The 15,205-nt window shown below is 39.1% G+C and overlaps 1 protein-coding gene across 5 annotated transcripts; it reads left to right on the forward strand.

Annotated features, from left to right (window-relative positions):
- The first annotated feature begins 8,073 nt into the window (after window positions 1-8,073).
- On the forward strand, window positions 8,074-11,195 carry LOC142549433 (plant intracellular Ras-group-related LRR protein 4-like). 5 transcript variants are annotated; one of them, XM_075658371.1, is made up of 5 exons: window positions 8,074-8,384; window positions 8,679-9,345; window positions 9,439-10,352; window positions 10,442-10,625; window positions 10,896-11,195. In XM_075658371.1, the coding sequence occupies exons 2-4, from the start codon at window positions 8,703-8,705 to the stop codon at window positions 10,586-10,588; spliced, it is 1,704 nt and encodes a 567-aa protein (XP_075514486.1). In that variant the 5' UTR covers window positions 8,074-8,384; window positions 8,679-8,702; the 3' UTR covers window positions 10,589-10,625; window positions 10,896-11,195. The 5 variants fall into 5 exon arrangements, with proteins under 5 accessions (XP_075514486.1, XP_075514492.1, XP_075514489.1 ...); XM_075658377.1 differs by having other exon boundaries at window positions 10,442-10,553; XM_075658374.1 differs by having other exon boundaries at window positions 8,682-9,345.
- The last annotated feature ends 4,010 nt before the right edge of the window (window positions 11,196-15,205 follow it).

Consider the following 15,205-nt stretch of genomic DNA (forward strand, 5'->3'; position numbering starts at 1 on the left):
TCTGTGATAGGTGACCTATTGAGAAGTTTCATAGAGAGCGTGTGTTAGGAGATAAACACACTAGAAGGACTCATGTTGGTACAATGAGGACAATCGTCGGATCGGGCCAATACAATATTCATTGAATATGAAGGACAAAATCATTCAATACGACTACAGTCAATAACAAAGTACATCGGTATTTCCAAAAAATGTCAGGGAACATCGAGAAGATCAAATATGAATGTTTTAATAAGCTAATATAAAATAGAGAATTCCCAAAGAAGAAATGAGAGTGATCAAGTACACAAAGAATGTTTATCAGCATTATCAAATAACGAGAAGAAGTTATCCGAGCACCATGGATGTCCAACATCTCAAGCAAAGAAACATCTATATCTATGCTCACACATCATTGCCATGTAAACTCAAACAACGAGCACTTTCGATATCATAGCACAGTCTCATCGCCAATACGATCATCAAGGCTCAATGTGCTGTGTTGCACCCCTACTCAGTTTTCACACTAGTTCTGATACCCCATGGATGGGCCCGCTACCCTTGGCCCATCCCTAGCCCAAATGGAAGACAGGCCCAACAAGGGCCCATGTATTCTCCTATAAATATCAGGTTTGAGTGGTCAGTTGATTCATTCAATATATTATTTTCAGCAGCACCCTTAGCTGCTCCCCCCATATATCCTCAGTCACTGACTTGAGCGTCGGAGGGGCTACGCCAGGACACCCTCCTGGCCCCCTTCTAACGGTCTTCTTCGTGATTTCAGGCTCATGACCATTTCAAAAACCTGCGTCTGGACTAGTGACACTTGCAGGAATCGGACCCTAAATTTCCCGTGAATATCACTTGGTGCCGTCTGTGATAAACTTGAGTTGAAACGTAGAGATGGTAGGCAAGAGAGGGAGTAGAAGAGCTACATCAGCATCATTGCGTCCTCAGAGGGAACCCGAACAATCTCATGTTGAGACAAGACAAGAACAACAGCGTCTTGAGATGAGACATGAACAACCTCGTCAAGAGACAAGAGATGAGCAGCCCCTTCACGAGACGAGTGTCGAGCAAATCCTTCTCAATGAGAACGTGGGGAACTTGACCCTGGAGCAGTTGGGCCAATTTATCAACCAGACAGTGGATAAAGCCATGAAAAGGAATCAAGAGTCTGTGTTTGTAGAGGAACAGGCCGCCTGTCAGGAGCGTGAAGAAAATGCTGAGGGCCACCAGAGCAGGGTTGAAGAGACACAGCCCCACCAAAGGGGGGAGATTAGTGAGGTGAGAGAAATGTGGAAGGAAATACAGATGTTGAGGCAGCAGTTGGGAAGTAAAGCGCAGGCACCCAAGAGAGGAAGTCCTTTTTCACTAGCCATTTTAGAAGAAGGGCTTCCTCCAAATTTTCGACAGTCGAATGTGGGAGAGTACGATGGAAATACTGACCCCGAGGAACACTTGGGGAGGTTTGAGAATGCGGCCCTGTTACATCAATGTTCAATTGGAGTCAGGTGCAGGGTGTTTCTGGGCACGTTGGTGAGGTCAGCCCAGCAATGGTTTAACACCTTACAGCCCAACTCCATACGATCTTTCGAGGATTTTTCCGCTACTTTCTTGCACAGATTCGCTAGCAGCAAAAAACACCAAAAAAACTATTTGAGCCTGTTTGTGGTGAAACAACAAGAAGCTGAAACTTTGCGAGAGTTTGTCCAGCGTTTCAACAATGCAGCGTTGGATATACCAGCGGCCACTCCTGAAATAATGATAAGTGCCTTTACCCAGGGACTTAGAGGAGGAGAGTTCTTTAAATCGTTTGTGAAAAAACCTCCATCAAACTATGATGATCTGTTATCTCGGGCGGAAAAATATGTAAATCTTGAAGATGCCTAGCGGCATAAGAGGATGGAGCAGCGACCTGGGGGAAGTAGAGTTGAGGGAGCGGAAAGAGAAAGTAGGAAGAGAGGCGCGGGCAAGAGGGAGGATGATAAGGCTAGGGGCAGAGGACAATTCTCATCCCATGTTCCTCTAGATGGGAGTCGGGACAAGGTGATGGAAGTGAGGGAGCCCGAGGGGAGGTGAAAGAAGTCGCAAAGGTTTGAGTGCAGTGCTAGATTGCCTTCGCGGGATAGACGAGAAGGATCCTCATCCAGGAGTCGACAGAGGTCTCGCTCGTCCTATAGGTGTGGTCAAGGCCCTCCATGGATAAATCAGAGGATCGGGGAGCAGAGAGGGGAAGGTCGATGTCAAGATGTCCCTCAGGAGCTCGTCGAACCGAGGAGGGGAATGAATGAGGATAACCACCCTACGAGAGGAATGATTCATATGATCTCGGGGGGTGCTACTGATGGAGTCTCTGCGCGAGCTCGGAAGGCATATGGGAGAAAGTTGGAGAACTTTGAGATATCTGGGGGTGCAGACTTACCACAAGACCCCGTCATCATCTTTGGGCCGGAAGACCTCCGAGGCATTGTGAATCCACATAACGATGCCTTAGTGGTAACGACCACTATTGCCAATTATGATGTGGCGAGGATATTTATTGATAATGGAAGCTCCGTGAACGTCTTGTTCAAGGGCACGTTGGATCAAATGAAATGGAAGGATTTGAGTTTGAGCAGTTATCCACCCCGTTGTATGGGTTTGCAGGACACGCCATCCCGCCTTGATCAGATTGTTCTTCCCCTATCCTTGGGGACTGATCCTCGGCGGATAACAAAGATGATAGCCTTCACCGTGATAGATACCCCGTCAGCGTATAATGAAATTCTAGGACGGCCATCCCTGAAAGATTTTAGAGCCGTAGCTTCCACTTATCATCAGAAGCTTAAGTTTCCTGTGAGAAAAGGAGTTGGAGTCTTGTGCAGGGACCAGAAAGCCGCGCGTCGATGTTATGAGGGGGTAGTGATGGAGGAGGGGAAAAGAGCGCGTTTGGAGGTTAACATGATTAGAAAAGGAAGAAGTGTCTGACTGGGTCCTGTTGAAGGTACAAGAAGAGCAGGGGGAAAGATGGACCCAGAGTGGGATGGTCTTTTCAGAGTGATTGAGAAAATTTAATTCTAGAGATTATTACTTGGAGAATGCTCGTGGCAAGGCTTTAAGGAGTCCTTGGAATGCTTACCACCTTAAGGAAAATCATTCTGTATTTTATTGTTGATGTATTTCATCTTTGCATTTTCCCATGTAATTAGTTGGAATTCAATAAAATCAAGTTCTTCTTTTCAATTCATGAATGTTGGTGAATTATGAAAGTGAGAAAAATTAAATTTTCCTGCTAAGGCATCGCCAAGCAGAGCAGCAGAGTTGGGGTGGAGAAAAATTTTATTTTCCTGCTAAGGCATCGCCTAGCAGAGGAGCAAAGTTAGAGAGGAGGAGAATTAAATTTTCCTGCTAAGACATCGCCTAACAGAGGAGTAGAGTTGGGGCGGAGAAAAATTTTATTTTCCTGCTATGACGTCGCCTAGCAGAGGAGCAGAGTTAGAGAGGAGGAGAATTAAATTTTCCTGCTAAGGCATCGCCTAGCGGAGGAGCAGAGTTGGGTTGGAGAAAAATTTTATTTTCCTACTATGGCGTTGCCTAGCAGAGGAGCAGAGTTAAAGAGGAGGAGAATTAAATTTTCCTGCTAAGGCATCGCCTAGCAGAGGAGCATAGTTGGGGCGGAGAAAAATTTTATTTTCCTGCTAAGGCGTCACCTAGCAGAGGAGCAGAGTTAGAGACGAGGAGAATTAAATTTTCCTGCTAAGGTATCGCCTAGATGAGGAGCAGAGTTGGGGTGGAGAAAATTATATTTTCCTGCTAAGGCGTCGTCTAGCAGAGGAGCAGAGTTAGAGAGGATGAGAATTAAATTTTCCTGCTAAGGCGTCGCCTAGCAGAGGAGCAGAGTTAGAGAGGAAGAGAATTAAATTTTCCTGCTAAGACATCGTCTAGCAAAGGAGCAGAGTTGGGGTGGAGAAAAATTTTATTTTCCTGCTAAGACGTTGCCTAGCAGAGGAGCAGAGTTAGAGAAGAGGAGAATTAAATTTTCCTGCTAGGCAAATAAACCTGCTAAGGCGTCGCCTAGCAGAGGAGCAGAGTTAGAGAAGAGGAGAATTAAATTATCCTGCTATGGCTTCGCCTAGCAGAGGAGCAGAGTTGGGGTGGAGAAAAATTTTATTTTCCTGCTATGGCATCGCCTAGCAGAGGAGCAGAGTGAGAAAGGAGAAAAATTAAATTTTCCTGTTAAGGAATCGCCTAGCAGAGGAGAAGAGTGGAGGAGAAGAATTTTATTCTCCTGCTATGGCATCGCCTAGAAGAGGAGCAGAGTGGAGGCGGAGAATTAAATTTTATTTTTCCTACTAAGGAATCACCTAGTAGAGGAGCAGAGTGGAGTAGGGACAAAATTAAAGTTTTCTGCTAAGGCATCGTCTAGCAGAAGAGAAGAGTGGAGGAGAAGAATTTTATTTTCCTGCTAAGGCACCGCCAAGCAGAGGAGCAGAGTTAGGGAGGAGAAAATTTTTATTTTCCTGCTATGATATCGCCTAGCAGAGGAGCAGAGGAGTGAGCAAGGAGAAAAATTAAATTTTCCTGCTAAGGCATCGCCTAGCAGAGGAGAAAAGTGGAGGAGAAGAATTTTATTTTCCTGCTATGGCATTGCCTAGCAGAGGAGCAGAGTGGAGGCGGAGAATTAAATTTTATTTTTTCTACTAAGGCATTGCCTAGTAGAGGAGCAGAGTGGAGTAGAGACAAAATTAAATTTTCCTGCTAAGGCACCGCCTAGCAGAGGAGCAGAGTTAGGGAGGAGAAAAATTTTATTTTCCTGCTATGACATCGCCTAGCAGAGGAGCAGAGTGAGGAAAGAGAAAAATTTTATTTTTCCTACTAAGGCATCGCCTAGGAGAGGAGCAGAGTGGAGTAGAGACAAAATTAAATTTTCCTGCTAAGGCACCGCCTAGCAGAGGAGCAGAGTGGGGAGGAGAAAAATTTTATTTAGGGAGTTGAGGAGGTTGAAGTTTTATTTTTCCTGCTAAGGACTATTTTAGCAGAGGAATCAAAGGCACGAGGAAGTGGAAATTATTTTCCTTCAAAAGTTTAGTAGAGGACCTTGAAGATGGGGGCGACAAGGGCATACCTTGTTAGAGAAATTTATTTGGTTTGTCGATGAAGAACGATGTTTGCCGCTGCGAAAATTACGGAGATTGACCTGTCCGGTCAGGTCGCAAGTGACAAAGGACGAGGCTGCGCAGGGGGAGCGCTTGGCGTGCTGGGCGAGGGTGATTGCTTGGGCAAGCGCACGGTGAGGGCGAGGGCGGCCGGCGAGGGTGATGGCTTGGGTGAGGGGCGATAGTGTGCTAGGTGCTGTGGGCGAGGCTCGCGGCGAGGGCGAGCAGGTGCGTTGAGCGATGATGGCGAGGGGCTGGCGGGCTGTGCGAGGCAGGCTGCTGTGGTGTCGAGGGTGTGGGGCGGGCCTGGCAGGGGCGAGCCTGCAGCGTTGGGCGAGCGCCAAGTGTGCTGGGGCGAGACTATTGTGGCGTCGAGGGGATGGCGAGCTTGGCACAGGCGAGGGCGAGCACTGGGCGAGCTCAGGGATGAGGGGATGGCGAGAGCCTGGCAGGGGCGAGCCTGCAGCGCTGGGCAAGCGCGCGCATTTGACGAGGGCGAGCCGAGTGCTGGGGCGAGGCTGCTGTGGCATCGAGGGGATGGCGGGCCTGGCAGGGGCGAGCCTCCAGCGTTGGGCGAGCGCCGAGTGTGCTGGGGCGAGGTTGTTGTGGCGTCGAGGGGATGGCGAGCTTGGCAGCAGCGAGGGCGAGCGCTGGGCGAGCTCAGGGGTGAGGGGATGGCGAGAGCCTGGCGTGCGAGCGCACGAGCGCTAGGCGAGCGCCGTGCACTCGACGAGGGTGAGATTGGCGTTGGGCGAGCGCTGGGGCAAGGGGATGGCGATGTAGTGAGAAGGACAATTAATCGAACTTTGAACCTACGATTCAGTTCGACTCGGGATGGGGAGAATGGTGATATCCCATGGATGGGCCCGCTACCCTTGGCTCATCTCTAGCCCAAATGAAAGACAGGTCCATCAAGGTCCCATGTATTCTCCTATAAATATCAGGTTTGAGTGGTCAGTTGATTCATTCAATATATTGTTTTCAGCAGCACCCTTAGCTGCTCCCCCCATATATCCTCAGTCACTGACTTGAGCGTCGGAGGGGCTACGCCAGGACACCCTCCTGGCCCCCTTCTAACGGTCTTCTTCGTGATTTCAGGTTCAGGACAATTTCAAAAATCTGCGTCTGGACTAGTGGCACTTGCTGGAATCGGACCCTAAATTTCTCGTGAGTATCAAGTTCGATTCAGAAAATGAAGAAGAACAATTGTAAAAGTTACCTCCAGGCTTTGTCTTCTAGTTAATAGGTAGTATGTCAATTAGATCTTGTCATCTTGATTGGTTCTGTATGCTAAATTCTCAGTTCAGAATGTGACATCAACTGAGATGAATTTTCACAACATCATTGTATAAATCAAAGTCATTTAATGAAAACATTCGGTAACTCAAGAAGATGAACGTAGAGAGAATTGGTTCTCGAACTTCAAAAAATAAACTCATCTTTAATCCGTTTTCATTATTTATTAGTCAGTTTGACCAAAATATTTGTTGTATTATAACTTTGAGTTTTTGCACTTTCACATTAAAGTTATAGACTTATCAGTATAGATCAAAATATTTTCATCAATTGTTAATACAATCTTGAAATACTTTTAAGGAAGTCTCAAATTGATTCTAATATGTATAATATTATATTCAACAATATTTATATAATTAAAAATATAATTAACTAAGAATAGATTGAGTTCACCCTATTATTTTTATGATGGATCTAACGAATGTCATTGTTCAATTTTTTTTTTATTTTTTAATAATTTATGTGGGATAAAATGAACCCCACATTATAAATCAATAACGATCATGAAATATGTAGCAGAGACGATTACCTCAAAGTAGGATATCATTATTAAGTAGAGGAATATTGAGATTAAAATTCAAGTAAGTCAGGAATAATACCAAATTGAGAGGGAAAAATCTCTAATTCGGGAATAAAATATGTGATATTTATCATATAAGATATCGTTTGAAGCGAATGGTAAATATGAATAAAATAATATAAAAAAAGATAATTTAATAAAATCCAAGAGTAAGTGTCTTTTGTAAGACGGTTTCACGAATCTTTATATGTAAGACATGTCAATCCTAGTGATATTCACAATAAAAAGTAATATTCTTAGCATAAAAAGTAATAATTTTTCATGGATGTCCCAAATAAGAGATCCGTCTCACAAAATACAACCCGTGAGACCGTCTCACACAAGTTTTTGCCAAGATTATCAAAAGTATAAAACATGTAGATGATAAATAATATTATATTTTTTAGATTATGAAATGTTGGATATATATATATATATATATATATTTATTTATATGCATTATTAATTAGTTTTTTGACTTTTTTGGCGTAAACCTAGTGTCGTAATGATGTTTAACGGACCACAGCAAATGATCAACTCTATAAATGGAATTCTATATCACATAAATATAATCCAAATAAAATTTTATCCAAAGATATTTCTTAAAATAAAGTTGAAAAGATCAAACAGCTCAATAACTTTCTTCGCTTATTTAATGAATTGAGAGAGAATATCTAATTTGAAATATTATTGGTTAGATTTTAATAATTCCCAAAAAAGCGTCAAACTATATAAAAAATTTTATTTTTTCTCTTACTATTTTAATTTTAAAAATAAATAAATTTCATTTTAATTTTTTTAAAAAAATTCTTTCATTATCTAATTTTTTTTACGAGACACACGCATTATATATACTAGTAAAACATATATTATTATTTTAAATTTGAACAAATAATATTAAAGAATTAATACAAAATTATTTTCAATTTAGAAGAGTTATTCGATTTAAAAGGAAAATTTTGTTTAAATTTTTTTTATGTAAAATATGGAGTGACTTGAGAAGATTTTTATTAGGACAAGATGTGTGATTATCGAATTAAATATTTTGGTATTTTCTAAAATTTATCAAAATAATCTCTAAAAAATACAAAATAAATTTCTTGAAATAAATATGAAGACCAAACATTCTTGAGATACTAATTGCATTTCCTAATATGGATCAAAGTCTTTCTTTACTGCAATGGTGAAATATGAAACCGTGAGCAGATCTTGTTGATAAACCCCATCGACTGATCTGTCTTGGATCAAATTTCCAAGTACCCACCATTATTTTCTTCCCTTATCTATATATTTCTCTGAATTTTCTCGAAGAAACTGGACTCTGGATAGTACAAAACCGTGCTCTCAAGAACAGTTTTTGCATTGAAATTTATTTGGATTTGATACGCCATTTCGTTGATTCGCTGTTACGGGTTGGTGACTGCGTGTTAATTTTTTTGTTTGGGGTGATTGGGGTTTTGCTTATATAATGCATTAATCAGCATAGTTGAATTGTGTTTCTGTTGAATTTTTCAACCCTAAGAACCAAGTATATTCGAATACGGACACCTATCAGTTGTTTCTCTACGAGGATTAATTGAACTTTGTTTTACTGTGTTTTTGTGAAATATTTGTGTTGAAAGAAGATTTTTTTCATTTTCTGTGGGCGATTTCTTGGTTTCGGTATTATTATATTCATGATTCAGCGTACCTTTGATAAATTCCAGCAGACAGGATAAAGTTGAAGAAAAATGACGTTGGGCCCGCCCACGACAACAGTAGACGACGTGGTGGAAGAGATAATGAGAATCCATAGATCATTACCGGCCCGGCCCGCAATAGAAGAGGTTGAAGCAGCTAGAACTTTGATTCAGAATGTGGAGAGGGAAGATCAGTTGAGATTGGAGGGTATTGCGAAGCAAATCAAAGGAAAAGACGTCCCACAAGAATTGTTCGATATCTTGCTGGAGATGCAGCGAAATATGGTCCATTTCCAGAGCAAGGACATTAAGAGGGAGGCTCTGAAACTGTTGGATCTGGAGGGCGTACACTTATTTTTTGGTGATTTGATTCAGAGAGCTACCAAATGCTTGCCTATGAGTTCAGGTTCTCAATCGAGAGATTTGAGCGATGTGTCCTTGGCTACCACTTCTTCTTTCTTCACCAACAGTTTGAATTCTCCATTGACAACGGTCACTTCACCGTCTTCTTCGAGTTTCTATAATGAGAAGGAGAGCGTGAAGGCTTCGGAGGTGTTGTTTGCTAAAGATGATAGTTATTTGAACAAGCCGATCACGGCCTTTCATGTAAGTGGAAGTGAGGGAATTGTGCCCAGGAATCGAGCTGTAGATGTATTGAATGTGCCACAACATGTAGATTCCACTCTGAAACAAGGTTAGGTCGACTATATTACTCAGTAGGTAATTTTGACTTGTTAAATGCAATCAAGATTCTGTTTTTGATGTTGGAACAATTGATATTTTACAGGACAAGAGGGGGAAAAACTCAGTCTTATAAAGTTAGCAAGTTTTATTCAAGTGTCGGCAAAGAAAGGAACTAGAGAGCTGATTTTGCAGGGAAAATTATCGGATCAAGTAGAGTGGCTTCCTGATTCGATAGGGAAGCTTTCGAATTTGATCACATTGGATTTGTCGGAAAATAGGATTGCAGGGTTGCCAGAATCTATAGGGGGGCTATCCTCGTTAAAAACGTTGGATTTACATGGAAATAGAATCAGTGAAATACCCGGATCCATCGGGGATTTGCTTTCCCTTGTTAATCTTGATTTGAGAGGAAACCAGTTAAAATCACTGCCTTTGACCATTACCAGATTAGTTCGTTTGCAAGATCTTGATTTGAGCTCTAATGCGATCTCCGTGCTTCCAGACACAATTGGATCGTTGGTCAGTCTCAAGAAATTGAATGTCGAAACCAACGATATCGAGGAAATCCCACATACGATTGGCCAATGTACTTCACTCGTGGAGCTTCACGCAGACTATAATCGGCTTAAAGCCCTCCCTGAAGCAGTAGGACGAATTGAAACTTTGGAGATTCTAACCTTGCGGTACAATAACATTAAACAGTTGCCCACGACTATGGCCTCCTTGTCAAGCTTAAGAGAGCTCAATGCTAGTTTCAACGAGCTTGAATATGTCCCTGAGAGCTTATGCCTTGCTACAACTCTCGTACGGTTGAACATAAGCAACAACTTTGCCGATTTGCAATCTCTGCCAAGATCCATTGGAAACCTTGAAATGCTAGAGGAGTTGGACATGAGCAATAACCAAATAAGAGTCCTTCCAGACTCATTTAGAATGCTATCTCAGCTGCGCGTCTTGAAAGTTGAGGGAAATCCTCTGTTGGAGCCGCCGAGAAAAGTAATTGAAGAAGGAGCTCAGGTAAATCCGACTCTATTTTCTTCCTTGTGTTTTCCTTTAAATTTATTGTTTTACTAAATATGATTCTTTTTTTTTCTTTTTCCCCTCAGGCTGTTGTTCAGTACATGGCTAACCTTTATGCACAGAAGGATGTCAAGTCGCAGCCAGCCAAGCAAAAAAAATTATGGGCTCAGTTGTGCTTCTTTTCAACATCTAACAAACGTAAGCGCGATGGTGTGGGCTATGCTAAAGCGTAAAATGGAGCACCTTGGAAAACCAAATTGAACTTCTTGGGTATAACCATCTCTCATGTTGATGGATTTCTCCATTAGGGGGGTTTATGTTATAGATAGTTGGCTAAATGCAATGTATCATGACAATTAAGATTCCCTTTATCTCCTCTAAGACGTGCTCGAATCCATATAATTGGAAGTAGATTCGAGGGGGAGCAATTTCTTGTAAATCGGCTTCACCCTTTGATAATTCCATTGTTTAAGTTACTCATTCTGATTACAATCATAGTATCTTCTTGTGCTGATCATTGCTCTCTTATGTTCCATACAGGAGCAAACAGATGATGGGGGGGCTAATAGTTCTTATCGAATTCAATTGCCTTGGCGCACAATGTACCTATTTCAGCTTTAGAAAATTCGAAGACTCGTTACAGTTTATAATTTTTTTTTGCCATCCACTGTTGTTGTCACTTGCATTTTTGATCAAGTGTGAGATGTAAAAATGAGTTCAACTGGTTAAAACGAGAATGAAAATGTATTTTCCACTGTCACAACACTAATTCACTGCGTTATTGTAGCTTGCGGTCCCTGTTTCTTTTTGTTTATAGAATTTTTCAAATCTTGCAGCTTACGTATGATCCATAGAACCTTAATTATAATTCGTATTATTCTTCCCATCGTCGAATCTTTAACGCCTTGATGATTAATTTTGCATATTTCGTTTTGGGATTTTCTTGTTTTGATGATGTACATGAAATTGAACTTTCCCAGGTATTCTACAACCATAGGGGGTGATGCTCTGGTCATATTGAGTCAGAATTTTTATATTGGAAAAACCAACATTGATCCTGCGAGTCCTAGAGAGTTATCTGTTTCGGTCTTTGGTCCTCTAATTGATTCAAAATTTGATATTAAATGTATTAATTTGGCCTTTCTGTTACACTTTTGGACATGATTTTATTGGAGAAAGTGAGAACCACAAGAAAATATGTAAATGTGAGCTTTTCTGCTTTAATTGGTGAATTTCACATTCCCAACACTTGTCCTTACAGAAAGTAGCAGAAAATCTGTTTCAACCTTCTCTTTCTGGTGTGCGCCCGTGAAGTTCCAACCGTTTATGACTAAAGACACGAGTCTATCACTTAAGTCGTGTTTGTAAATACTTTAAAAAAATTGATTTTAGATCTTTCTTTCACGATTTTATATATAAAAAAAATTCATAATAATTTTTTAAGCATTTACTTTAATCATTTGCCAAACATGAAAGCAGGAGTTATATTATATATGAGTAGGTCTCTTGTGACACGGTCTCACGAATCTTTATCTGTGATACGGGTCAATCCAACCGATATTCACAATAAAAAGTAATACTCTTAGCATAAAAAGTAATACTTTTTCATGGATGACCCAAATAAGATATCCATCTCACAAAATACAAATCGAGAGACCGTCTCACACAAATTTTTGCCATTATATATTTATTTTCTCATGCTTCCAAAATTTATATTTGTTTTCCGGCTAAATCACACGATCGAGTACTTTTCATCTCTTTTCCCATTAATATTAAGTAAAAACAATTTAACTCCTGTAAAAAGTTTAAATTTAAAGATTTAGTCTCTATTTGTATCAATATTTTTTTCGAAACACCATCGATGGAGTCTGACAGATTCTTACACGTATATTTTTTTATGTAGATGTGCATAAATAAATTGTTATATTTTTAAAAATAAATTCAAGGATAATTTAATCAGTTAAATTTACAAATTTGAATAGAAAATAATGCTTTCTTTTACAAAGGAAACAATATTTTCTATTCATAAGTTTCTGAAGTAATTCATTTGGGTGAGATTATATGTAAGCCAACATGAGTGGAAACATGATGAAGACCTACCAATTCAGATATAAGTTAAACCAGAACATTCAAATTTCCATGATGACGATGAATAATTAGTCAATGTGGCCATTCGACAGACAATATTTCATGCAATTTACGTACGCCCTTTTTTTGGGTGATTATTTATTCCCAAAGACCACAGCCTAACATTCACAACATTTGCATATTTTGGATGGAGTAAACTAATGAAAAACACATTAATTATCTAATAATTGCAGTAATGAAGACACATTTTTCAGACATGAAAGAAAGGTGTGCGCATATGATCAATTATTATATACTGCACATGAAATACACACAACTATTGGAATAAGAAAATCATTATACAGAATAATGGTTTGCAAAATTTAGTTTTTTGAATGTTCATCATGTGTTTATACTGGATCTTTGTGACTGGAATAACGTGATGCAACAGAAAGCAGTAAGTGTTTGCCGATAGCTCAAGACGTATATTTATCAGCCAAGAGAAGTATACACAAGAGTTGATGAAAAAGTTCGAGCCTGGTGAAGGAAAACCAGCAGCAACACCAACTTAAAATTGGACAAGGATGAATCAGAACTAACAGTATATATAACTAAGTATATATGTTATATTCTTACTGTCAGCAGACCCGATATAATGTTTGTTGTTTGTGTGTTCAAGGTTTCAAGAAAATCCCAGAGAATCACGATACACAGTAGTTAAAAGAATATTAAAATATCTTAGAGGAACAAAAAAAAGGTCTATGGTACCCTAAGAATGAAAACTTTGAGTTAATTGGATACTCTGATGCCAAGATTTCAGATCACTTGTCAAGAACAATTGTAATTTCAGTGTAAAATTCTTTTGAGGTATATGTATTAATGACTTTTTTGATTGATATATCATTGAATTTTGCACCCTCTCAACTATATTACTTAGATTTGTGACACCTTCTTTTATCAATGTCTAAGACTTTTAAGTTCTAAAATTTTCATATAATTCCTAAATTTCTTACTCGGAAATTATTGAAAAACAAAAAAATAATTTTCACAAAAAAATAATTTATACGCAAAAAATTTGTGCAAAATATTACTACTAATAATGTATATTATCCATTATGTACAAACATAAGTGTCTATAAATAATTAGTTTTTTTTATATATGCATAAATTCCAAGTTTTGTGCATTAATTTAGTTTAGTGATTTTGTAAAATGTAAATTACATGGTTTAGTTTTATGTAATCTCACAAATAATGAAATCCATGATCTTCAAATTCATTTTCTGGATAAAGCTGGTGGACAAAATGTGAGTGGTCCGGATCTTTGTCATTGGAATAATGTGCAGCATCTAGGCAAAGATGAATCTTTTACCTGCAAGAAGAAATTGTCTGTATAACAGTACTACTCTACGTTGACGGTAATCGTCTCTAACATACGACGAACAACAAAAAAAATATACAGAACTTAACAAAAATATGCAGAATTTTCAAGTATACAATGAAGAGAAGGAAAATATAGCAAATATGCGAAAAGTATGGTCAATGCAAATGGAAGGATTATTTGTACCTATTCATCAGTTGCGGATAAGGAACACAATCTTCTAGATACGAACACAACTTTCTGTGATAAGCCAAGGACTCACTGTTTGATCCAAACGCAGCTTGGTCTAGATGCAGCCTACCGTGAAGGCTAAAGGACGCACTGTTTGGACCGAACGCAGGTGATAGGCTAAAGGACGCACTGTTTGGTCCATCTGGCCGTGGACGTGCTTGTGTTCCACCGAGACTCAGGCTATCAGCGTCTTCATCCTTTCAAAAACTTCTGGTGCCCTTAAAGACCCAATCTCATAGTTCAAACTTAGAACTAATAAAAAGGACAAGACTTGGTTTGATTTCCAATATTAGACAAACCCATGTTCCATTTCATTCAATATTCCAACACAAAAAATACATACAAAACACGTCATTCAAGCAACTAATTGGTCTATTTTGTATTTTCATTTTCCAAGTTCGATAGGATTAAAATTACAGAAACTCTTTGATAAAAATTTTGTAGCCACGTGAAAAATTTGATTTCCCTTCAACTAAAATTTTGAAACATGTATATATGGTTGTACATGATTTTGCATGCAATAATCAATATAAATATTATAGATTGTGATTTATTGAAGTATTCAGTAATTCATTTTTGACGAAAAGACAACAATTTTAATTAATAATAGTGAAAATATTTATTTTTTATTAAATTTTTTGGGTGAAATTATTTCGATGAAAATCTGACAAATTAAAATTAAAACCCAATTTAATCTCTTTTTCTTAGGTCGACAAAAAATCCTGAAAATTTAAACCAATGTTCACATCAACTAAATAGAAAAGAAAAAAGAAAAAGAGAAAATGACATGAATATGCTTTCTAGCAATCTTATGCATTATAATTCAAAAATTCACCACTAAAGCTTACCGTATTATTAAAATAGAAACAACAAAGCAGCTTATAAATTATTTTCGATAATTCATAAAAGTACCATTTAAATAACATAATACATTTTTTTTGTTTTATTTTGGAGCACACAAATTTATGAAAAAATGGAAGGAAAAAAAATAAAGATGGTCGTTGCCATGCATGCATGCATTCATTCATTCAGGCACAATTATTCATACAGTCCAAGCTATAAGCACAACTAATCAATCAGTTCATATACTGTTGATATGATTCCTGCTCATCGACGAAAACGAACATGTGGCGGATCGAGGATGATTAGCGACACCAGAAGTTTGATTCACAAT

The sequence above is a fragment of the Primulina tabacum genome, chromosome 6 (assembly GCF_025594145.1).
Source record: "Primulina tabacum isolate GXHZ01 chromosome 6, ASM2559414v2, whole genome shotgun sequence".
NCBI classification, from domain to species: Eukaryota; Viridiplantae; Streptophyta; class Magnoliopsida; order Lamiales; family Gesneriaceae; genus Primulina; species Primulina tabacum.